At 34.6% G+C, this 23,111-nt stretch overlaps 4 protein-coding genes and 2 pseudogenes across 5 annotated transcripts; 2 read left to right on the top strand and 4 right to left on the bottom strand.

Annotated features, from left to right (window-relative positions):
- Positions 1-1,866: 1,866 nt before the first annotated feature.
- On the bottom strand, positions 1,867-4,658 carry LOC125873029 (protein EMBRYO DEFECTIVE 514-like). The gene is made up of 2 exons (XM_049553874.1): positions 4,146-4,658; positions 1,867-2,532 (listed from the first exon to the last, which is right to left on the bottom strand). Exons 1-2 carry the CDS (start codon positions 4,527-4,529, stop codon positions 2,236-2,238), a joined length of 681 nt encoding a protein of 226 aa, XP_049409831.1. The 5' UTR covers positions 4,530-4,658; the 3' UTR covers positions 1,867-2,235.
- A 2,530-nt stretch (positions 4,659-7,188) lies between these two features.
- On the top strand, positions 7,189-12,671 carry LOC125873025 (uncharacterized). Of its 2 annotated transcripts, none has more exons than XM_049553868.1 (8): positions 7,189-7,340; positions 8,276-8,568; positions 8,959-9,030; positions 9,490-9,557; positions 9,920-10,073; positions 10,965-11,048; positions 11,160-11,249; positions 12,281-12,671. In XM_049553868.1, the coding sequence occupies exons 2-8, from the start codon at positions 8,296-8,298 to the stop codon at positions 12,434-12,436; spliced, it is 897 nt and encodes a 298-aa protein (XP_049409825.1). In that variant the 5' UTR covers positions 7,189-7,340; positions 8,276-8,295; the 3' UTR covers positions 12,437-12,671. The 2 variants fall into 2 exon arrangements, with proteins under 2 accessions (XP_049409825.1, XP_049409824.1); XM_049553867.1 differs by having other exon boundaries at positions 12,278-12,671.
- Positions 12,672-14,090: 1,419 nt separating this feature from the next.
- Positions 14,091-14,962, bottom strand: LOC125873033 (gibberellin-regulated protein 6-like). The gene is made up of 3 exons (XM_049553877.1): positions 14,692-14,962; positions 14,588-14,621; positions 14,091-14,385 (listed from the first exon to the last, which is right to left on the bottom strand). Exons 1-3 carry the CDS (start codon positions 14,785-14,787, stop codon positions 14,204-14,206), a joined length of 312 nt encoding a protein of 103 aa, XP_049409834.1. The 5' UTR covers positions 14,788-14,962; the 3' UTR covers positions 14,091-14,203.
- A 1,210-nt stretch (positions 14,963-16,172) lies between these two features.
- Positions 16,173-17,048, bottom strand: LOC125873028 (uncharacterized). The gene is made up of 2 exons (XM_049553873.1): positions 16,378-17,048; positions 16,173-16,291 (listed from the first exon to the last, which is right to left on the bottom strand). The coding sequence occupies exons 1-2, from the start codon at positions 16,978-16,980 to the stop codon at positions 16,208-16,210; spliced, it is 687 nt and encodes a 228-aa protein (XP_049409830.1). The 5' UTR covers positions 16,981-17,048; the 3' UTR covers positions 16,173-16,207.
- Positions 17,049-18,306: 1,258 nt separating this feature from the next.
- Positions 18,307-19,909, top strand: LOC125872529 (uncharacterized; annotated as a pseudogene).
- A 351-nt stretch (positions 19,910-20,260) lies between these two features.
- On the bottom strand, positions 20,261-20,939 carry LOC125872528 (uncharacterized; annotated as a pseudogene).
- Between the last annotated feature and the right edge of the window lie 2,172 nt (positions 20,940-23,111).

Here is a 23,111-nt window from a genome sequence, read left to right as displayed (position 1 = left end):
ACCAAAAAACCGAATGCACACCCCTACTCCTGGCCCATCTTTGTTCTCAAATCTCTCAATAGAGTCGATAGTGGTACGGTTGTTATGGTGCACCGTGGACTGTTCAAAGAGGTCGTTTGGTACGCGGAATATTTTAAAATTAAATTTGAGATTAAATTTACTTTATTCTATCAAATGTGAGATAATTTAAATTTTAAATTGTAATTTACGAGATAATTTAATTCGCGAATAAAACAATCCCTAAATGTGTCTGAATTTAATTGGCTGATGGAGGATATTGTTGCAATTAACTAATTCATTGAAGCTGAAAGCAATGGCATATAAAGAGTACATATAATGAGAAGATAAGAACAATGGAAAGTTTAATCAATTTGATCCTCTACTTTTGCATTTTGTTTAATATTATATTATGCTATTATCTCCTCCGCTTCTTTTTTTCCCCCTCTGCCATAATTATGTTATATATGTTTTTGGTTGTGTTGTTTACATTTCATCGTTTTTGACTATTTGTAGACTTTGTAGTACCAAAAATGTCTAATGCACGTTGATTCATCAATTATAATTTATAAAACGATTCATAGTACTAACTCATTAGTCTAATGCATATTGATTTAGAGAAATTATATATAGTTTTTTGTACGAAATTATACCCAACTTTTTAAAATCAAGAATATAATATTAATCACTCATCAACACTTTTGCTATAGATTTTTTTATTTATTAAATAAATTTTCAATATCCCTATCATAGACTGTTTCAAATAGACATATGTGTCGATGCCTCCATTACCGATAAGAAATATATAAAGTATGAATAAGATTTGAAGTTTTTCTTTTCTTTTTGTAAAACATTGAACAGAAGATTTTTTTTTTAAAAAAAAATAAAATTGTCACACAAACTTAGTTAAATAAACAGCTAGTGGCGTTGGGTACCTATTTGATAGACAGCTCGATCGATATCAATAAAACTAGTATATTATTCTTTCAATATGGAACCATTTTAACACAAGTGTCTTAATCAAAAGAGAATTATTTAAGTGGATGACACGTGTTAATCATCCATGATAAGTATATTAGACTTTGTAAATCCGAAGTCATTTCCCCTACCTAGTAGGAACATTGGAGAGATCAACATATGTCCTATTTCAAATTCCTAATTAGGTGCGTGCATTATTCGGATTAAATCGAATAATCAAATCAAATTAGATCGAATTTTTATTTGGATTGGTTTTTTGGTTTTTCAGATTAATTTTGGATTAATAAATTACTTTGTTTGGTTTTTTGATTTGGTTTCGGATTTTAAAAAATAAAAACCGAAAAATAAAAGTGCACGCCATTTCCTTTTGTCCTATTTAGGTGTAAAGCCCACCTGATTATTGGTGTCTTATAATTATATTATTAGATTAATCTTACTATAATCTTTTGAAAGAGACCTTTTAAGTTTAAATCCCCCCTCCCAAACCTCACCCCACCATTACTAAAATCTAGGGTCCATTTGGACCCTTAGACTTTTTTAGTAGGGAAATACTAATAAATTGGTGTCCATTAGTTGAGGACAAGTTTCGATTTAGACACGTTGGGCCAAAGAAATATATAAGAGTACAAAGTTAGGTAGTCATTCATAAAAAAATCTTACTTTAATCTTTAGCGGAATGATGGAAATTCAGAAGCCGAAGAGGTACTTCTGGAGTTGAAAAATTCCAAGTACCATTTTTTCGAAGATTTAATTAGTTTGGATACAAAGACCAGGCAATTTTTGGTTGATATAACGGAGTCCTAGCAGCTTTTGATGGAATAAACTTCATAAATAGTCCATGTGAAACGCGAGGATATTGTCATGAAGTTTCACTGACCATAACAGTGGCTATTCCTATTGAGGTCTTGAAACTTGCTGTGAATACAATTGGGAGGTTGAGAGGGCTAGTGCACTTGGGAGGGAGCCCACAATTTACCAGAGCATTATGTTTAGTTAACACCTCCTACAGTATATGCGAAAAATTGACTAATACGTTCTTCATATGATAATTTCATCTGATGTATTCATACATTACATAAATTTAACGCATATTATGGTAAGATTATAACTAGTTGATGCCATCCTTGTAGTCATGTAACTTCACTAGCAACAAACCATTATGTCATAAACTGCAGAATTGAAAGGGGTATTGAACAAAATGTGAACTAAACAGCAGCATGCAACGGAGTACAGAATAATTGGCAGAACACACAGCTGCCTTCAATATCTTGGCTTCCCTCCTCTTCCACGGCCACGCCCACCTCCTTTTCCACCACGAGCCAAGTCTCTGTTTGCCTCGTGTTTTACTTGCATGTTCTCTGGGAGGGGACTAATGTGATCAACACATTTCCTGAAGCTAAAATCATCCACAGAGTCATCCTCCCTAATGACAAAGAAGCAGCGACTTTTAAATTGAGGATGAAACCGGATTTGGAATGCGCGGACTCCTGTACCAATCTTTCTATCTGGCTCTAAATGACCCTTCTTTAGCAAGTCAAGCAAAACAATGTGCTCATACTGCAATACAGCAAGAAAAGGAATCAGAAAGCACAGATAAAATTTCATGTGATGAGACATGAGTATCTAACCAACCAAAATAGATTACCCAGCACATTTGAACACAACTTCTTTCTACAAGCAATGGGCTAGGGCCTGTTCGGATGGACTTATAAAAAGTAAACTTACAAGTCAAAAACTAAAAGCCATAAGTAGAGGATACCCTACTTTTGGCTTATTTTACAACTTTTTTGGCCTAAAATTGAGTGCTTAAAAGCATCTTTTAAGCTTTCCAAACATCTTTAAAACGTGCTTGAAAGCTAAAAACACCTAAAAGTAAAGCTAATCCAAACAGGCACTTAATCAAGAAGGTCACACAACAAATGTACTATCCAATACCCACACATAATACAACCATTGTGCCCCCAAGGCCTAGGCTCAAGTGGCAAAAGGTGGAGGATTTGTGGCTTAGGTCGCAGGTTCAAGCCCCACACCATGCAAAGTGAAGCCCGGTATTTAAGTGGAGAAGGGTAGAGGGGCGGGCCCATTATCCACCTAGTTTAGAAGGTTGTGATTGGTCCAAGGGGCGGGTTACAGACGGATTTCTCGGTTATAAAAAAAATAAATAAATAATACAACCATTGTTTTCTAAATGCATTTTACTTCCAATTAACCAAGGATGGAAAGAAATGGAAGGTGTGGTCCAGTCTATGTTGCTCGGACTCTTCAGAAATGTCAATGGGTGCGTGTCGGATTCACCAAAAGTAGTGTATTTTTGGAGAATCCGACACGGGTGCGGCATCAAAAGTGAAGAGTCCGCGCAACTAAGGGTCACTGGTCCATGTGGTTGTACTTGTTGAACTGCAATTATCCAGTTCAGGCCCATTTATTCAGCGAGAAGTTAGGTATTCTCTAACTTTGCATTTTGAATTTTGATACTATTTACTAAAACCAAATAAATATATAGGTCAAAATAGGAGAGGTGCAATCTCACAATTACTAACATATCTTACAAGAGACTGGTTGCTTGAGTCAATATTCATAGTCGTATACACACAGAGAAAAGAAATCTGTCATACCATCCATCTAAACGCCGGATACTTTAGACAGGAAGCAACTTTTGGCAGGCTGGAGTTAACTTATCGCTCACAAATAAACTAGCCCAATTGGTACAACATTGCCACACAAAGGAACAAAACAGCACAGTGCACTGGTTGACTGATATAAACATATAATTCAGCTTAATTCTCTAAAGCTACACACTTTCAGACTATTCCAATTTCCATGTAAAATATCTGAAATTGCATCCCACATTGGCAGCCTACCCATGAAAAACTAAAACTGGAGACCAAAACCACTCCAAAGATCAAATATTGGTTTATGGAATCATGCACAGTCAATCCTCTACAAATTTTATCAATATGCTCAATAGGCTACACTCAAACAACTAAGCTAAGCCTTAATACCAAATTACTGGGGTCAGTGTAAGCTATATGAATCATCATTATGCATTTCGTGACTATGTGGGCACAATTCGTTATTCCGAGCATTTCATATCAAGGTTAGTTATCCATTTCGCTCCACTCACAACTGTTTCACTGCAATATTGAAGAAAAATACATAAAACAGCTTACCTTGTTGAGGTTGAGGTTGGGAGACCAAGAATGAAGAAGCTTATAAAAGTAATCGAACATCTCCACAGACGATCCAAAGTTCTTAGGACCCACGCTAACCGGACCCGACCCGTCTTTCTTTTCTTCATCCACCGTTTTGCTTCCATCTAAATTCTCAAATCGTTCTTCTTCCACAGACTTATCGATCTTCAGCTTCTTCGTGGCGTCTTCATTCTCCGGCTCGTTTTCCTCCTCCCTTGGACGCTTCGACCCCCCGTTATCTTCCGTATCATCAACGGCTAGAGCTTCGACATCCATGTCCTGAGCCGAAGTGTCCTCTTTCTCGGCCTCTACTACGGCTTCAACGGCGGGCGCGACGGCGGCTTCAGGCTCTGTTTCTGCCATGGCAATGCTGCTACAAGTTGATGGGAGCAAGTGAAGCGGTTTGAATTGGGGTAAAAAGAACACTAGGGTTTTGATGTAAGTTTAAACCCTCACTGGCAAAGGTTTGTGACCCGATTAAACTGATCAACTCCGAATTGGGCTTTTAACCTGTACCTTAGCAAAACCCGGATCCGATTTGTTTTCCGGATATTTTTTAGCGATATACGAGAATTATTCTCAATTATTAAACCAAGAGTATATAGTATATGGAGTACTATTTTTCTAAAAGAGATTTTATCATTAATTTGCTAAATCAATATTCTAGTGTAAGAATCACACGTGAGATTAACAATTCTTAATTTCTCAACTAGTCATGATGTCTCATAACAAATCGATTCTTTAAGTTAAAGAATTGTATATTGATATTGGTCAATATACTTGACGAAAAATATAGTAAACTAATCATGAAGATTACAATAATTTTTTCACAAAAGAAAACAAGAAAGCTCATTTTACCTAAAAAATATTAATAATAATAATAATAGGTGTTATTAACATGACACTCATATAAATAAAAGACATAATACATAAATGTGACTTTTAACTTGGTCTCGTTTCATGTTCTTCAATATTGAGTGTACATAAATAAACACTCAAACTTGTATAAAGTTAACAAATAGACACATAAGTCATACGTGTCATAATATATGTATGACGCTATATAGGACTCAAATTGTCATATAAGATATCACGTAAAATGTGTGTTTATTTATTTAACTTATACAAAATTAACGTTCTATTTGTAAACATAAAATAAAATCAAATTAAAAAACATACTTATATGTTATACCTGAATAAAATTTAGAACATCTTAAAGAGATACAACAACTAAAGTGATACTTGTAAATTATAACAATGATGCTCATAAGCAAACAAAATCTATCATGACTCACATAAGGTCAAGAAGACACATCATTGAGTCTATGATATTGTCACTAAACTTTTTCCTTCTATTTGTCCCCATTCCTTCCATCTTCTCTTTTAAACTTTTGTTGATTAAATAATGTTGTTTTGCACACTCATAATATGAATCCTTTAATAGTTTTATCTAGTTGTTCAACCTTAGTTTTTTTTTAAAGAAATTTCGTTTAAATGCTTTTTTGTCTCGTAAACTCATAATACATCACCTTAATATGTAATGAATATCCAATATTTTATGTACTATTGAATTTAAATGACTTCTTCAAAAATCAGAACAACAAATGATAAAACAATAATGTATATAATCAAACTACAATATTATTTCGAGAATATTTTAGATGTGCAACTAATAATTTACATTTTTTTAGATAGTATTCAAAGAAAAAAAGAAAAGGGAAGAGAAACATAACACTAAATTGATATAGAAGATTAATTAGTAGTGTACCATCAATAAATGTGTTGTAGTGTAGGAGATTGTTCCTCCCTTAATTAGAGGTCTTGAGTTTGAGCTTCAGATTAGTCGAACTCTAATATAAATACCAAACACGTGAAACAAAGAAAGAAAAGAGAAGAAGAGCAACACTTTTTCTAGAGAGCATGCTACATTGCTACTCAACCACCCCATTTTCCCTTTTACTTTTTACCAATTCATCAAGTACTCTTTAAAAGCCAAACATACATACCAAACTTTTCCACCTTTTTCTTCCTCTAATTAGTACTATTAGGCTACCATTAGACTTTTTTTATATCAATTATGTGCAAGTGTGGGTGGGTACAAAAGGGAGCTAAGAACATGAAATTACGTGGTACATTTTATTCCCCTCTTGGTGCTTGCTCATTTTTAGCCAAAGCAACTAGAAGAGATTAATATCTTTGTTTATGACCATTGACTTTTATTGGTACTAGTTTGCTTCTTCTTGGAAGAAGACCTCTTCCCTAGGGTTTTACTAAGAGGACTAATTACTTGCTACAAAATAATAATAATTTGTAGCCAAGTAAATAATGCAAAACATAAGTCTGATTAAGTGAGATATAAGGATAATTCAACTTACAGGATATTCTAAGTTTGATTTGAGTAGTAAACTCTGATATAAATATAATGATTGATTTTACAACTCTAACTTGTAATCTACATGTCATACAAAGATGATAAATTTTTATGTTGCCTCGAAACTCCCCTATAAAGTGAGAAATAACACTTCTTAATTTATGACTTTTATGATTAAAAAACTAAGTTTAAAGTAAACACATTTGCGTTTAATATTTTCTTAACTATTTAAAATATGTAACTTTATAATATTCATTAATTAAATATGAATACCAATATGGAGAAAACATTTTTTTTAAAAAATTGAAATTTATGACAACATTGACTTTGTCCATTATACCCATACGGAAAACGTCATTTTCTTTTGGCTTGGGGCGAACGTTACCAAGACCAAGGGTAAAAGAGAAGATTTGTGATTTTTCTAAATTCTCGTAATTGTGATATTCCAATCAATTTTTACCATTTTTGAATAATTCTATGGAATATCTATTACCTTTCAAATGAGTATCAAATAGTTTCGTCCAAATAAAAATATTACCTAATATATTTTTATTTCTTCAAAATTTAAATCCGAAACCTTGAGATTTAATCTAATCTTTACTCGGCCATATAGAAGAGTAGAAAAGACTTCTACAATAAACTAGAAGAATATAAATATATCAATTTTATCATAAATTTCTAAGCAAACCCCACAAGGAAAAAGTGTTACTGCGACTTTTCTTGTCTGAAAAAGACTCGTATATATTCATTAGCTTCTAAGCTGGTCCTTCACAATACTAACCCATCAAGAATTGCATATTCAGGTACCTTTTCATTTGTTGTTTATCCTAATTTTGCTCTTTTTGTTTGGGGTCTATGATTTTACATTTAGGTGAGTTGATTCAGTTCAGTTATCTCAAATTCCAACCATTAATCTACATTTTAATCTAAGTTCCTAGTCCAAGATTGAAACTTTTTGCTTTGGGTGGAAGATTTCTATAATTGGGTGAGCTAATTAATCGCTGGATTCTGACTTGTTATATAATTTTTGCGATTTATTGAAACTGAAGGTAAACGATGTTTTTTCATCCTTTTTATGCCCAAAGCTTGAAGCTTTTTAGAAGTTCTATCATGAAATGTATGGTCTTGATTTTGTCAAGATTGTTGACTGTTAGAAAAAAGAGAGGAAATGGGACTGAGGGAACTCAGAAGGTTGTTTCATGCGTTTGTTTAACCGTTTTGCTTCAGAGTTTGGGTTGAATTTTCGAACTTATTTTATAGGTCAATTTGATGTTAGGTTTCAAACTCTAATTTTCTGTTCAAGAGTGCTGTTCTTTAGTAGTGAGAATGTATGTTTGCGAATTTAAACTAGGAGATCCAGTTTCTTTGCATGTTTAATGTGGCATTCTGGACTTTTGATTCTAAACGAGAACAGCATAAACCTTGTTAATAGGAAATTAAAGGGAAGTACATCTTATGCTTTTCAAATTCCTTTCTCTTGACATGTGATGGCCATTTTAGTAAGTAGGAAGATTCATTTTTTAAGATGGCAACATAGGTTGCTAACTTAGGGCAAAGCTGTACAAAGGTAAAGCAAAACTGTACAACACTAAAGTATACCAAATTCACTAAAACCAGTATCTCTAGTAGTCTGTAAAAATGTGATGGTTAGAGAATCTTCTTTTGCTTAGCGAGTGTCTGAATTTTTCCTCTTATATTTTTGTCATATGAGATGGCTGACGTTGTTTGAGGATCTTAGGATAAGTTGGTGAACTGCTAATGGAAGAACATTTGGTTTTGCGTGTTGACCATCTTATCACACCCGAATCATTGCACTCTCTGCCACAGCCCGAGCATACAGAATTCTCTGGAGGCACATCTGTCACTCAGACAGTTGGTACGTCCTCAGGTATTGATGCTCAAGAGAATGAATATCCAAGAGCTGGAGATGAAGAAGAGCCATTACTTCAGACTGTGGAATGTCGGATTTGCCAGGAAGAAGATAGCTTGAAAAATTTGGAGATGCCTTGTGGTTGCAGTGGCAGCTTGAAGGTATCTTTGTGAAGTTGGTGAATTTCAGTTCTCTTCTTGTTCAATGAGTTGTTTATGCGTTAATAATTATGTCAATCACGTTTTTTACAGCTAAAGCCTAAATTTGCTAATCCCTGATACATTTTTTCTCAAGATCTTAAGATTTGAATGATTCAACATTCTACAGAGGCTTGATATTTGAGTTTTCTATCCTCTTCAACAAAGTTGAAAGCATTCTAGTCTACTTCACTGTCACTATGTCCAACGATTATTTTGTGTACTTCACTGTCACAGCTTATTTATATCTGTGTTGCAATGTCCAACAATTATTTTGTGTACTTATATGAGCTTTTATTGGTATGCTAACTATTCTTTTTTATTTGTCATCTACTTCACTGTCACAAAATCCAGTATGCTCATAGAAAATGTGTTCAGCGATGGTGTGATGAGAAGGGAGATATAACTTGCGAGATTTGCCATCAGGTACTCCTATGTGTGTTCTATTTACATTGTTTTATTGAGTATGATGATTAACCTTTTGCCTCTCCCCATACCAAAACCAGTGTAAGACAATTGAGCCATAAAAGAGTGAGGGTAGGTGTCTAGGTGAGATAACATAATTGACTCTGTACCAGACCACCAGCTGAGAGTATAGACAATCATATTTCCTTTATGTGCTCGCACTTTCCTCCTCAATACTCTTTCCTGACGGTAGAGTGTGTCACTTATCCCTATGCAGCAATTCAGCTGTTTATTTATTTTTTTACTTCAGAAATATAGGACATTGATACAACTAATAAAAAACAAAGGGCATTGATACTTGTCACAAATTTGGAATGCCAGTGAATGCTTGCTGAAAGAGTTTTAGTTCAGCTACACGCGGAAATATTTCTATCTAGCTGGCAGTCTCACCAAACTTAGAAAATTGTGTCTAACCTGCAGCTTTATCAGCCTGGCTATACTGCTCGGCCCCCGCCTCCTCAATCTGAAGATACATCCATTGACATCAGGTATGTCCGGGTAGCTTAGTTTTCCCTAATATACACTGTTGATGCATAATTTGTCCTTGCTACTTAAAATTTGTAACATAATCTGATGGAACCAATACTTTGGAGCCAGTTTTTGTCGTTAGTAACTTCTGCCTGTGGTAAGTGATTGTTCTGGCTATTTTTCCCTCAACTTCTTTCTTTTCCCCTTTTTAAGAGTGGTTTTCTAGTTTTTTTTCAATAAAATCCAGACAGTGTTTCTATGCTTCTGGGGTCATGTAGCACTCGAAACATAAACAGCACATCCTTTTGTAATCTTTATATGCTGAAAAACTTCTTTTCTGTCTTATCTGTCAATGATGAATTCAACCATGTGGCTTATGTAGAGGTTGGACAGTGGGTGGCACTCAGGTCGACTTTCACGATCCTCGACTTCTTGCAATGGCTGCTGCTGAACGCCGTCTTCTAGAGGCTGACTATGATGAATATGCAGATTCAAATGCTAGTGGAGCTGCATTTTGTCGGTCTGCCGCTTTGATTGTAAGCAACTGAATTATTGTGTAGTTAATTCATTTTGTTTTATTGCAGTGCAAACTTCTTTTGCTTAGTAGTGGCTAGTGTGATGTTGGACATGCATTAAAATTGTTCTTCTAGCTGGTATGTACATGAATGGATTAAAAGTCTCTTGAGAGAGAGGAGGGTGCGAGCGACATTGGTAGTGTGATTAATGAATTTTCACATTATGCTCTGAGATGGTAGAGTGCAGTTGAATTGGTAGTAGAATTTTATCAAGATTGCATTTTTGGGCTGATTCCATCTTTAGAGAAAATACAACGGGGATTTTCATCTCATTGGAGGCATATTTTAGTAATGATATGTAAGAGAAAACATTATTTATATTAAAAAAAGATAGATATTAACTCATCCACCCTTTGTATAGATGACAAACAAGCTTCCACACCTGTCATTACTTATACCCTCATGCTTGTGAAGGTTGTGGGTTCAAGCCCCGGCAGGACCATATTTCTGGTTATACTTGAATAAATAAATAAAAAATAAAGATTTTCCAGCAAGTCCTTGAAATGGCAATCTGTATTAGTATATGATATTATGTCATTGCAATGGTCTCTTGGTAGAGTGCATGCTTTTCTTCACTTTCCTCTTATTACCCTATCTTGTTTCTTATGCTATTTTTCTTCTGGTTGTCCAATGGGATCAGAAATGAGTGTCAATCTCGTTCCTAAATATTTAAAGATTTCCGCAGTATGCATGGCATGTATCCTACATGTTTATGGATGTTAAACTTGAAGAAGATTAGGGAAGAATCTTTTAGATGTGCCAAAAACAGTAGATCTTGGTGACAAATTTGTTTTTCTATCTTCTCACTTTGTTTGCTCACCATATTAAATTATGCACTCTGTTTTCCTTCAGTTAATGGCCCTTCTGTTACTGAGGCATGCTCTGATCGTTGGAGATGCTGATGAGGATGAGGATGATGTTTCCACCTTTTTCACGGTAAGTAATACAGTGAGTTTTAAGTCTACTTGTTACTTTCTATGATAAGTTTATGACACATCTACTCTAGACAGCGGGTGGGACTAATAATGTAGTTGATTCTTGACACAGCTTTTCCTGCTCCGTGCTGCCGGTTTTCTTTTACCTTGTTACATTATAGCTTGGGCTGTCGGTATATTGCAGCGTCGCAGGCAAAGACAGGTTAGATACTTTTTCTCTTCTTTTTACAACTTTCAGAACTGTATTGGCATTTGTCTTCATTCTTGCACATTTTACTGACACTTTGTGTTTATGCCAAATATGTCACTCTTATCGTTTAAGTCCCTTAGTTTTTTCTGCTTTTCTTTTGGTGGTAATGGTTAACTAGCTGCTATATTTATGTACATTCATAAACTTCTAAACTTCATGCTTATTCCATGTTTAACCAACTATTTGATTACCATCTTTGGCTGTTTAATAGTCTTAACTTTCATGAATGAAATACACAATTATTCTTGTTTCTTATACAAACCCTTAATTGGCATACTTGTTTTCTTTTGAATTTTTCTTCCAATAAGTATTAAACATCACATTTTCAGATTTCATATTGATAATGATGAAAAATAATAGTAGGCCAATGGTTGTATACATCGTGGAAGTTATTCAATGACCACCTTGCACCTGAGAGACATCAGAACTATTTTCAATCTGTGAGATTTGAGGTTCCACTGTGATTTCAGAATTCCATTTTTCACTACTGGTGTAAGTTGGTTGAATCAAATAACGATCAGAGCATTTCATTATCATGATTAATTTTTTTTATAGAAATTAAGAGCAGGTTCAACACTTGAGAATTTTCACCACCCGTTCTAGTTGTGTAGAAGTTAATCATTCCCACTGGTTGTTCATGGTGCAGTTTATTTTCATACATTTTTGGTGTAACCAACATTAGAGTCCTTTTTCACATGTACATAAATGCCTTGTAGGTAGATAAGACACTTAAAAGTTTCAAAAAAATAACGGGAGACATCTAAAGGTGTATTTAACTTATACACTTGAGTGTACTAATGGTTATGGTAGGTTACTTGCATATTTTTTTTCTACCAATCCAACCGTATGATATGCAGGTATCTTTTATTTTCATAGACTATTAAGTGAGTTGACTGTGTAAATTATAAACTTCATTTAACATGTTAGTGTGTAAATGTCAAATATATACTTATGATTTTTCATTTTTCACATCTATAAAGCAGGAGGCAGCAGCATTAGCAGCAGCCGAAGTTGCTTTCCTGGCGCAGGCAGGGCAGCATAGGGGTTTGCATGTCACAGTCGCACCTGGACCTGCACCGGCCGCAGAACCTTTGACAACACCAGGACGGGCTACAACTCCTCATCTACAACCAGTATAAACAGCTTTCTCTGTTTCCATAAGTTAATTGTACAGATGGTAAGCTACATAATGGGGAAAGATTTTTTCTCGTTTTGTTTTAATCATTTGCCCACTGTATCTTTTCATCGAGAGACGCAAAAGCTCCAAATTTCCTATTTTGTTATGTTTGTACATATCAAAACATTGCAGCCACTAGGTGGCGAGGAAATCTTAGCCTCCAGGGTCAGTTACAACTTTATCAGATCGTTGCTTCAGTTGTGTAGATACCATATCTTCACATCACATTAGTCGATTACTGTCATTAATATCATTTATTCTTCTCAAGTGACTTAGTGTTGCTATGCCTTTTGCTTACATTTTTGTGTAATGTTTGCACTACTGTAATCCTCCAGAAGAGAGGACAACTTTGTGTTCTGTCACTGTGATTTTAGCAGGAAACAACCGCTCTCTATAACAACCAAGTCTTTTTGCATCCTATTTTCATGCTATGTTATATTATATGTTCTCCATAGCAACCAAAATACATCTGGACAAACGATGTTGTTATAGAGAGTTTGACAATATATGACAAAAGAGTAGTGAGGAGAGGATCTGAACCTATAACTAGATTAATGAGGAAAGATGGAAAATCTGTTTTTCTTTTTTTGGTTATTTTCTAAAGGGAGGCTGTTGGGAAATTCTATGTTCTCGGTTGTCAGGTTGTTATGCTGCTTCTTTTTTATTGGCTTTTTTCTAAAGGGAAAAAGGACAAATATACCTCCGAATTATCATAAATAGTATATGTATACCCTTTGTTATACTTTACGCATGTATATACTCCTACCGTCAATTTTTTAGGCTGTGTATACCCTCAACCCAAACGGAGGGACACATGACATCATCCTAGGCATTCATATGATTTTAATTTATTTACCTAAAAATAAAATTACTCACTCAACTATCCATTTCTAAGATCCAATTAAGACTTGAATTAAATTCCAAACCCAACTTAAACATCAAATCCTAAATTCCAAATTCGTTAAGCCCTGTTGTGATTCAATTGAGGCTTTTAACGTATAGTGTTGCTGAGATGATTTCCCACATAATTGCATTGTCAATTATCATTTTGGTGGCATGATGCGGCAGCGATGTCGTGACTGAGATCCATCAAGGGTGGCACTGCCTTCAAATACAATTTAGTGTTGTTCTTCTGTGTCTTTTAGGTCTTTTTGACGAGTTAGGCTAGCGACGGGGTGACACCTCTTTTTGCATTAGCTCCATTGACATGTCGGAGCTCCATCGAGTGAGTAATTTTATTTTTAGGTAAATAAATTAAAATCGGATGAATGCTAGGATGATGCTACGTGTCCCTTCGTTTGGGTTGAGGGTATACACGTAAAGTATAATATCCTTTTTCCCTTTTCTAAAAGCAGAAGATGAAAAACATAGGTAAACCAGCAATTGCATATGTCATGACGATATTTAATTTTCAATTAGAGTGGGTATTTGTGAAATTTACCCTAATTTTGTTGTAGAAATAGAAAAACAGAACAGTAGACCAAAATAATTGGCCAGACATGATCTCTTATTAACCAAAATAATTGGCCACACCAAACTTTTGGTCCAAAGGAACATTAAACTTTCTAGCAAGAGTATAAACATTAAATGCAAGTAATATTTTTGTTCCATTCAAACTGGAAATATGGTTATATTACATATATAACCACTTGGGTTAGATAAAAGTGCAATAGGAGAAAAAAACAAGAAGATAAGGTAGACATATTAGATGAAGAAAATAGAAAGTAATTTAAGGGCATTTAGGTCCTCCTTCCTTGGTCTTCCAGTTGTTGTAACAAGGACAAACAGCCTTGTTTCCATAAGTACCAGGTGGAACACACAAACACTTGTTGCAACATTTTTGGCAGAAGAACATGCATGGCTTGTGGTACTGTGTCTTGCTACACCTCCTCGTACATTGTGGTAGACATTCTGGTAAAATACAAAAGAACAAAAAACAATCAACACTTAAAAGCTCTCTCTTATAAACTATACAGGCGGTTTCAAGATTTAAAGTTTATGAGTTAACAATCCAATATTTATAGCTATTTAGGTACATTTCTCTGCCGCTTATAAACATTAGATGTTTTGATACTCATACTTTTGGAGAGTGAAATAAAAGAGAAATACTTACGCGAGGGCTTCAAGCTCCCTGGTCCATACTTTTTCTGAGATAATTTGTCACAATATTAGATAACAAAGTGTGAAAATTCAATAATTAAGAAAAAGTTAACTTACAGCATGGTGGTGTTTGCCATTTGCAGCCATAACAGTGTTAGCAAGCATGGAGATGGCAAGGAGGGCCAAAAGGAGAAATGAAACAATCTTAGCCATGCTTGATTTTCTTAGTGAAAATGGGAGAGCAAAGTATACTTTGTGAGTATAGAAGTAAATGTTGTGATTGATGCAAAGTATAGTGAAAGGTTTGGAGTATAAATAGGGCCAAAAAGGCAACAATTGTTTATTAGTAATAAATCCAGGATTTACAGTTTCCCTATTGGCCGTTGAGAGCATTAAATGTAGAAGCATAAATAATGGGTGTTGGGGTTATGCAAAGGGATATAAGAAGAAAAATTGTAACTGCTTAGTAGTTGAAGCGAATGGTAGTTGAAGAATGATGGCAGAGCCTCAAATAAATGCAAAAGAGATGAGGGATTCCATTAACACAATTTGCCAATTGGACATTAATGTATTTACCTAAAAGAAGTGACCAATAAATAAATTAGACATCTCTTCCTTCATTCTTAAACAGAGATGAATTCTAGATTTGAAGTATACATTTGTAATATCAAATGGTTAGACTTTACCATTTTACCAACAATAACACGTATAGGTTTATGGTTGCGGATCCTACTTTCGTAATAACATTACAAACTAGTAAAATGAATCTATTTATCATAAGGAGATTTGTCGGTTTTGAAAGTAATGCAGTCAAATACATGTAATATTAATGTGGATAGGCCATTATCTTATATTCTCAGATAATGAGAGCAACTGAAGAGGCAGTTGCATGTTAAAATTAAAAGGGAAACAAGTGGTGTTACGGTAAATGAGTGAAACCCACACTTAGGCAAAGAGACGGTGAAACTGAAATCTCTTTAAATACCGACCTCAACAATAGAGTCATCAATGCTTTACCTGTTGTAGTACGGCACAATAGAGGAAATACCTCTGCCTCTTCATGTGCCATCATTAATTTCCTTTGACTAGCTACTACTCCTTTCATCCATTATGATATACTAAATCTTAATAAACGGTGTGTCAAATCAATACTGGACAAATACGAATAGATGGAAAGAAGTACATTTAAGAGGTGTACGAAATCAAATATGGACGGAAGGAGGAGTACTACTACTTTTTGAATTAGAATCCAATGTTACATCTCCAACCTGGATTTTCTCCTTACTACCATCTGCATTCACATTATCTTTCATATTACCTATAGCAGCAATAAGTTCGTCTAAATTACAGCATACTACAACCAGAACATTTCATAACTTAACACAAAAGTCATACGACCAAATGAAACTCTACATTTTAAACCAAAGTGATTGAATAAATAGGTACTCCATAAAACGGGGTAAAAGCAGAGAACAAATTAACAACAAAACCAGACAAATTAGTACTCCTTAGATTCATATATAGCTGAACCTACAACTCATAAAGCAAAGCTAGCGGGACATAAAACAAAAGGAAACCATTAAAAAGTAATTAAACTAAAAAAACATCTTCAATTATGTTTAATATGACGACTCTATTTCTCCGCTTGTATGCTGCTCATGAAAACACTAGTCAGAACTGCTTTCGACTCGAAAGATGCTTTCAGCAACTTCAGCGCCTGCAAAATAATAGGAATTCTCTAGTCATTAAGAACACTTAGGTGCTGGTAGTGTAATATAATTAAATCGAAATTGAAATGTTTACCTCTTCCATTCCAAAATGTACAACTTTCTCGTGCAAGACACCAACATCCTTGACATTAAACTTGTTAAGAAGTGTAATGCTAGAGATGGTGGACATAGGCTTAACCACCAAGTCATCCATCACCATGTATGTCACTACCTCCTTCACAAAACCCGTGCTTGTAGCTGCCGGTGGAGCAACTTTAACCACAAATTCATCACAATGTGGACAATAAGCATTATGGTTATCGGTATAATAAGAGCAGGAGTAATTAGGACATTTATAATTCTTTGTAGCCGTTTGAGTGATCGGAAAGTCATTAAGCAATCGAAGAGGAACGGAAGATATTATTCCAATTGAAGACTTGGGTTTCAAAAGGATATTTCTGGCTTCGTTCGACTTCATATAAGTGTCATTCAGATTCTCTACGCTTTTGTAGAGGTTATGCAAACACCAATTCATTCCCTTTTCTTTGAGAAGACTAACGACAGTGCCCACTGGCAATGAGAGAATGTGAAAGAGGAAATCAACACAATCCTTTTCAGCCTCAGCAAATAGGACTTTGCCAGCCTTGGTGTCAATCAGAAGTTTCATGCTCAATTTGGTATCACAAGTAGCCGTCATTTTGTTATGCTCAAATTGCAAAGTTTTTTTTTTAGTTGTGTATTATGGATGGTCGAGAAGGTAATATGCTTAAATAGTTGCAGTTTCTTCATCAACATATTAATGACATAGATTTCACGTAGACGACGGCTACACTAATCTAAAAAACGAGGAGAATTCAAAGAGTTGGCATTGAATAATAATTCAATAGAAGGTCAGATCTTCGACCAAAGTAAAAGAAGGTACACTAATCAAGAATATCTAGGAATTGTTTTTTTTTTTTAAAAAAAAGAGAGTAAGAACGGTCACAATTAAAAGTTGAAAAATACAACATTTGGAAGTTTATTCGTCAGTTTTTCATTAATCTCATGCCTAAAGGAGTGTGTGCACCCCGGGTTTTCGAAGTGGAAATAAAAGGATTAACAGCAAAAAACGATACTCTCCCCATTTCAATTTGTTTATCCTGGTTTGATTTTGATTATAGGGAGTTCAAAATGAAAAAAAGTATTTTGAATCTGATATCCTTAAATTAGAGGTATATCAGAAATATCATTTCCTTTAATCTTGTTGTTTTAAACCTATCACATGAAGAGTAAAAATATCGATTACCATTGTTACCTATTCGTTAAATTACATATTCTTAAAATTAAACGGGGACTACTTTTCAAACCCTAGGTCGGCAGGCAGCAGTCATGGCTGCCACGGCCACTGGACGGCCTCCTTTCGAGGCTGTCCAGCCCGCCCCACCACCCCAAACCACAACATACGCCACCCTTTTCTATTCCAATACTATAAATCCTAGACAATCTATCCTAATTAACTCAAAAACAATTATAAAATCAATCGAAATAATTCATGGAGAACCTACTATCACGTTTTCAATGGAGGAAAGGCAAGACTTTATGATCGAAGAGTGATTACATCAAGCAATGATGTTTAAATTATCCCATGGTGTGCCAAATTTGAATGTATTAAGGTCAATTTTATCGAAACATCTTGATACGAAGGGCAATTGTTTAATTGTCTTACTTGCTCCAAGACAAATTTTGTTGAGGTTTGATCTATATGAAGATTATATACTAGCTTTATCTCGCTCAGTTAATTATCTTCTCTACAATGGAGGAGCATCAATGTAGGGTTTTTCCATGGTCCATTATAACCCTAAGGAGGAAACGACGTTAACTGTGGTTTGAATTTCTTTACCAAACTTCTCTCCAGATTTGTTTGCAAAGAAGTCTTTGTTGTCTATAGCATCAACAGTTGGGAATTAAACCAATAGCTATAGATAAAGCTACTCAAATCAAGTCAAGACCTAGCACGGCTAGGGTCAAGGTTATACTTGATCTAATGGAAAAACTTTCAAATCGTATAAGGCTGCAGTTTGTGGATGGAAAATTTGGTAAGTTGATCGAGGTTTTTCAGGAGATTGTATATGATAATCTACTTTTGTATTGCAATTATTGTAAGCACCAAGGTCATTATGAAGATAGTTGCCGTTTGATTTCGAAAAGAAATCAAAATAACAAACAAATTGATGATACCATTGAAGGTGCTTTAAAAGGTACTACCGATAGTGAAAAGTATCAAGGCGATGCGAGAGAGATATTAAATGAAAAAAGAAAGATTGTAGATGTCGATCAATGTAAAGCTACTTCTTTAGATCGACAATTGGTTGTTTCCACTTTCGAGCAAAATCGTGTAAAATCAATGGATGTTGATACAAGTAATATTGGTGTTCAAACAACTACCGAAAGCAAAGGTGATGGCAATAACCAAGAGGTTGCTACTAATGAGGTGCAATCAAAAGAAGTTGGGCTGAATTTGATGTCTAATGCAACTAAAAACGCAGGGGGAACACCAAGAGTTGGGGTTGATGCGCCGTGAGTTGATTCAAGGTAAATATTAATGGATTCAGGACAAAAAATGATGAATACATCTGATGTTGAAGATGCTGAAAATTTTGGGCAGCATGTTTTGCAAGTTGAAAACGAGAATTCAACTAAAAACTGGACACTGGTTGCATACAAAAAATCAACTAGTAGTCGGAGTCTTTCCCCTACTAGTCAAAATAATTCTCCATGTAGTGAAAAGGGTCCGACTGGGAATTTTCATGAGAGTGAGAAGAGGCAAGATACTAGTAATGCCTCAAGAGACCTATTATGATTGAATAACTTTGATGCTTTATTGAAGACTACTGGAAAGCAAGTAAAGTTAATAGAGAATGACCACACTTTGATTTAAGAAAAACAAGTCTTACCACTTGCTTTAAATAGCAAATTAAGTCCAGAAGCTCCTGTATTTGTGCCTAAATGTTTGCTTGCAAGGAAGAATGAGTCAAGTGCTTTAGTGTCAAGTACAATTGATTTGGGTGAGGATTCTCTTGATGAAGATGGAGTGGATTTGGGTGAGGATTCTTTTGATGAAAATGAGGAAGACAATATGTTGGACATTTGCTTTGATAGAGTGGCTAGGGAAGGGGATATATCACCTAGGCAACAAAGAAGTGGAAGCAACAAAAGCAAAAAGAAGACATATGGAAGACAACATAGTTGGGACGGTAAAATGACTGAGAAATTTGTTCCAAGGCACCTACCGATGCGATAGGCAAAGCAAAACCATTTGACAGTATTAGTAGGTTCAACTAGATCCAATAAATTCATAAAGAAGGTATGAATCATCAAGTGTTGTTAGATAGGTTTGAAGAAGACAAGAGAAAAATACTTCAAGTTACTTTTGATGGACAATCAATCTTTTTTAATTCATGTTTTAGTAATAGAAAGTTTGAGGCCGGTAACTCAACTTTCTTCTTGATTGACATATGTTTACATTATTTAAGCATCCTCATTTGTAATATCATCATGAAGTGTATTACAAACTCTGTGATGATCAGAAAATACTTAGTTCTCTCTAGCTCTTATTTTCTTCATGCTTGTTAAGTAACAGAAGTTAGGTATTTCATTAGGATTAGTAAGGTAAGGTCTAGTCCCCTTGCTTGTACTTGTCCCTATTGATATTTTTTATGTTTAATAAAAAATCGCTAGACACTGTCTAGTGGTAAATTTGTTTAAAAAAAAAAAAATTAGAAAAAAACATTCTTTTATAAATGAACTAGGAAGAAAGTAACGAAAATAATCCACACACAACGAGTATATGTAAAGCAGAGAACATAACTAACACAATCTCAAACTAGGCAAAAAAAGATTGATTAATTAGAAATAAAAATCAGACACAACTCCAACGGGAAAACAAACAAAAGAAAACCATAAACTGAAACATCCAAATTCCATGATTACATATATGACTATTTCGACAATTTTATGGCGCTCATGAAAATACTAGTCAGGACTGTCTTCGACTCAAAGGATACCTTGAACAACTTCAGCGCCTGCAACTGCAAATATATGATAAGAAGTTATTGAGTTGGGTCTACTAAAAAAATTGACCCAAATAAAAGCAAATAGAGAATAAAAAATAGCAATAATCAATTGATTGATTACCTCTTCCATTCCAAAATTAACATTGAACTTGTTGAGAAGAGTAATGCTAGAAATGGTGGACATAGGCTTAATCACCATGTATGTCACAAAACCACCTGTTGATGCCACAGCTCCACTCGCTACAGGAGGAGCAACACTCTTGACATGACATGGTAACAGCTTTTACAGAGAGAGCATTAGGGCCATCAGAAACAGATGAGTGGGAAAAATTGCTGGAACAACCATAGATTACTGATGACTTAGGTTTCAAAAGGATGTCCTTCGACTGAATATAGGTGTCGTTCAAATTTTCGACACTACCATACAGTTTAGGCAAGCATCCATAATTCATACCTTTGCTTAATGACTGTAGCCACTGGCAATGAGAGAATAAGAAACAAGAAATCCACACAATTTGGTCTTTTCAGCCTCACCAAATAGTACTTTTTTAGTCTTGGTGTCAATCAATAGCTTCATGCTCAATTTGGTCTCACAAGTAGTCATTATGTCGAACTGGACGATAATTGTGATTAGATTAGAAATATTTATATTTTTAATAATAATTTGATAACAACTAAAAGAATAAAATTGAAAAGTCATCTCAATTTATGTTCTATTTTTTTCCTTCTACATTGCCTCACAAATTTAGTAAATATGGACTAGAGACAGTATTTTTATTAAAAAAATTATTTTACTACTCCCTACTGAAAGTGTTTACAAAAAATGAATCCTAATTTACAGCGTTAACTATAATGGATACATACTCTCAGTCGTGTCAAGGATTTCGGCTAGATGGGTGCACGATTACGAAAAAATATATCTTAAATATAAATTTAATCGATTTGACTTTTAATTCGTAATATGAACCATTAAAGTTTAAAAATTATAGGTCCAAAATATATAATACTACTAGTTTTAAAATTTAATATACACGTTTGATTTAATTATATAAAAAAATTACAATGCTAAATTTTTTAGGAATTCTCATTGTATCACACTTGAAAATTTTGAAAGAATAAAGGAAAAAAACAAAAGAAAAATTAGTTGAAACGACAAAAGTGTAACTGATAACCACTTGGAAAAGTGTTAATCAAAGAGACAAGATATATACGAGATTTAAATTTCTATCTCTCACTTAGAGAAGTGCACCAAATCATCATCGCATTATTATATGATACTTTGAACATGGGTTCACACATCTATATTTAAATATTTTTAAAAAAATATAACACTACTATATATGATCTAGAGAGGGGAGCATGGGTTCACGTGAACCCACGACACCCCCTCTAGATACGCCTCTCACTCTGTTAATCTATGGAAAAGATTTTTAAAAACCTTATATGAATTCTTTTTAGAAGAACTGCGATGGATTAAATGATCATCATATACTATCTCATTCAGAATAAATGAAAGGGACCATGACCATGTTTTTTGGGGCAGTGATTTAGGTACTAATATTTTAGAAGACATGTATAAAGTAGTACTAATATTTACTCATAAGCAATGGATAACTTCTCAATACATAGCTTTTGAAGTTCCGTATTCATATTGCCTCATAGTGTATTAAAGAATGTGGATAAAAAATGTAGAGATTATTTGTGGGGAAGTACTGAGGAAGCAAGAAAAGTGTCATTTGTTTCATGGGAACAAGTGTGCATTCCTAAGAAGTTTGGTGGCCTGAACTTCAAAGGTAGTAAGTTATGGAATATGGCCTTTGTTGGTAGACTGCTGTGGCAACGTGCTGTGAAAGAAGAAGTGTTATGAATAAAGTGGGTACATGGAGTATATATGAAAAACAATAACATAGGGTGATATGGATACATACCCCACCATTGGACTAAAGTTGGTATTGGAAGAAGGTTAATGCCTTGAAAGCAGAAATGCAGATTTGGTATTCATCTGGTGCTTACTTGCACACTCCCGAGGGGAAGTACTCACTCACACAGAGTTATACACCATTGAGGCAACATGCTAGACTTAAGAGTGTCTGACTTAATCTGGACTAGATTTGCTTAACCTAAGCATCGATTCATATTGTGGCTAGCTATGCAAGATAGGTTACTAACCAAAGAGAGACTCAAGAGATTAATATTCCAGTGGAAGACGACACATGTTGTTTGTGTCATAAATCAATGGACGAGATACATATTCACATGTTCTCTACTTGTGAATGGATAGTGAGAGTCCAAAATGAAATGCAACAATGGTCTGGGACACTTATTACTGCTGGAACTGTCAAATGTATTCTAAGTAGACTCATAAGGAAGAATTGGCAACAGTTTCACAAGGAACTTATTGCTGCATTGTGCGGAGCAATGATATACCAGGTTAGGAGAGCTGCAAGGAACTGGAAATTGTTTAAAGGCTCACTGTAAATACAGATACAGCCGTGACACAAATTAAGAAGAAATTTATAGATAAACTTGAGGTCGATAAACGGACTAGAAAGACCAACCAAAGCAAAAAAGAAACACTTTTATAAGATGGCATGAAAAGAAACACTACAGTTATAACATAGGGGATGACTGAAGAATATCTAAATCCGATAATAGACATAAGATATGATTCATATAAATGGTTTGAGATTGTCAAACTCAGAGATACAGAATAAATGTGGAGTATTAAAAGACAAATGAAACCAAGTAAACAGCATAATGAAAAAGAATCTCAAAC

The sequence above is a fragment of the Solanum stenotomum genome, chromosome 8 (genome assembly GCF_019186545.1).
Source record: "Solanum stenotomum isolate F172 chromosome 8, ASM1918654v1, whole genome shotgun sequence".
NCBI classification, from domain to species: Eukaryota; Viridiplantae; Streptophyta; class Magnoliopsida; order Solanales; family Solanaceae; genus Solanum; species Solanum stenotomum.
The sequence above is the reverse complement of the archived record's forward strand: the minus strand, read 5'-3'. Positions and strand labels throughout refer to the sequence as shown.

Bases quoted from the DNA above. Each gene is read 5' to 3' on its own strand.
- LOC125873029 (XM_049553874.1), bottom strand. From the start codon at position 4,529: ATGGCAGAAACAGAGCCTGAAGCCGCCGTCGCGCCCGCCGTTGAAGCC. The intron at 2,533-4,145 runs GTAAGCTGTTTT...GCTGTATTGCAG, and splicing joins CCAACCTCAACCTCAACAAG to TATGAGCACATTGTTTTGCT.
- LOC125873033 (XM_049553877.1), bottom strand. From the start codon at position 14,787: ATGGCTAAGATTGTTTCATTTCTCCTTTTGGCCCTCCTTGCCATCTCC. The intron at 14,622-14,691 runs GTAAGTTAACTT...AAATTATCTCAG, and splicing joins ATGGCAAACACCACCATGCT to AAAAAGTATGGACCAGGGAG. The intron at 14,386-14,587 runs GTAAGTATTTCT...GTATTTTACCAG, and splicing joins AGGGAGCTTGAAGCCCTCGC to AATGTCTACCACAATGTACG.
- LOC125873028 (XM_049553873.1), bottom strand. From the start codon at position 16,980: ATGACGGCTACTTGTGATACCAAATTGAGCATGAAACTTCTGATTGAC. The intron at 16,292-16,377 runs GTAAACATTTCA...ATTATTTTGCAG, and splicing joins TACATTTTGGAATGGAAGAG to GCGCTGAAGTTGCTGAAAGC.
- LOC125873025 (XM_049553867.1), top strand. From the start codon at position 8,296: ATGGAAGAACATTTGGTTTTGCGTGTTGACCATCTTATCACACCCGAA. The intron at 8,569-8,958 runs GTATCTTTGTGA...CACAAAATCCAG, and splicing joins GTTGCAGTGGCAGCTTGAAG to TATGCTCATAGAAAATGTGT. The intron at 9,558-9,919 runs GTATGTCCGGGT...TGGCTTATGTAG, and splicing joins GATACATCCATTGACATCAG to AGGTTGGACAGTGGGTGGCA.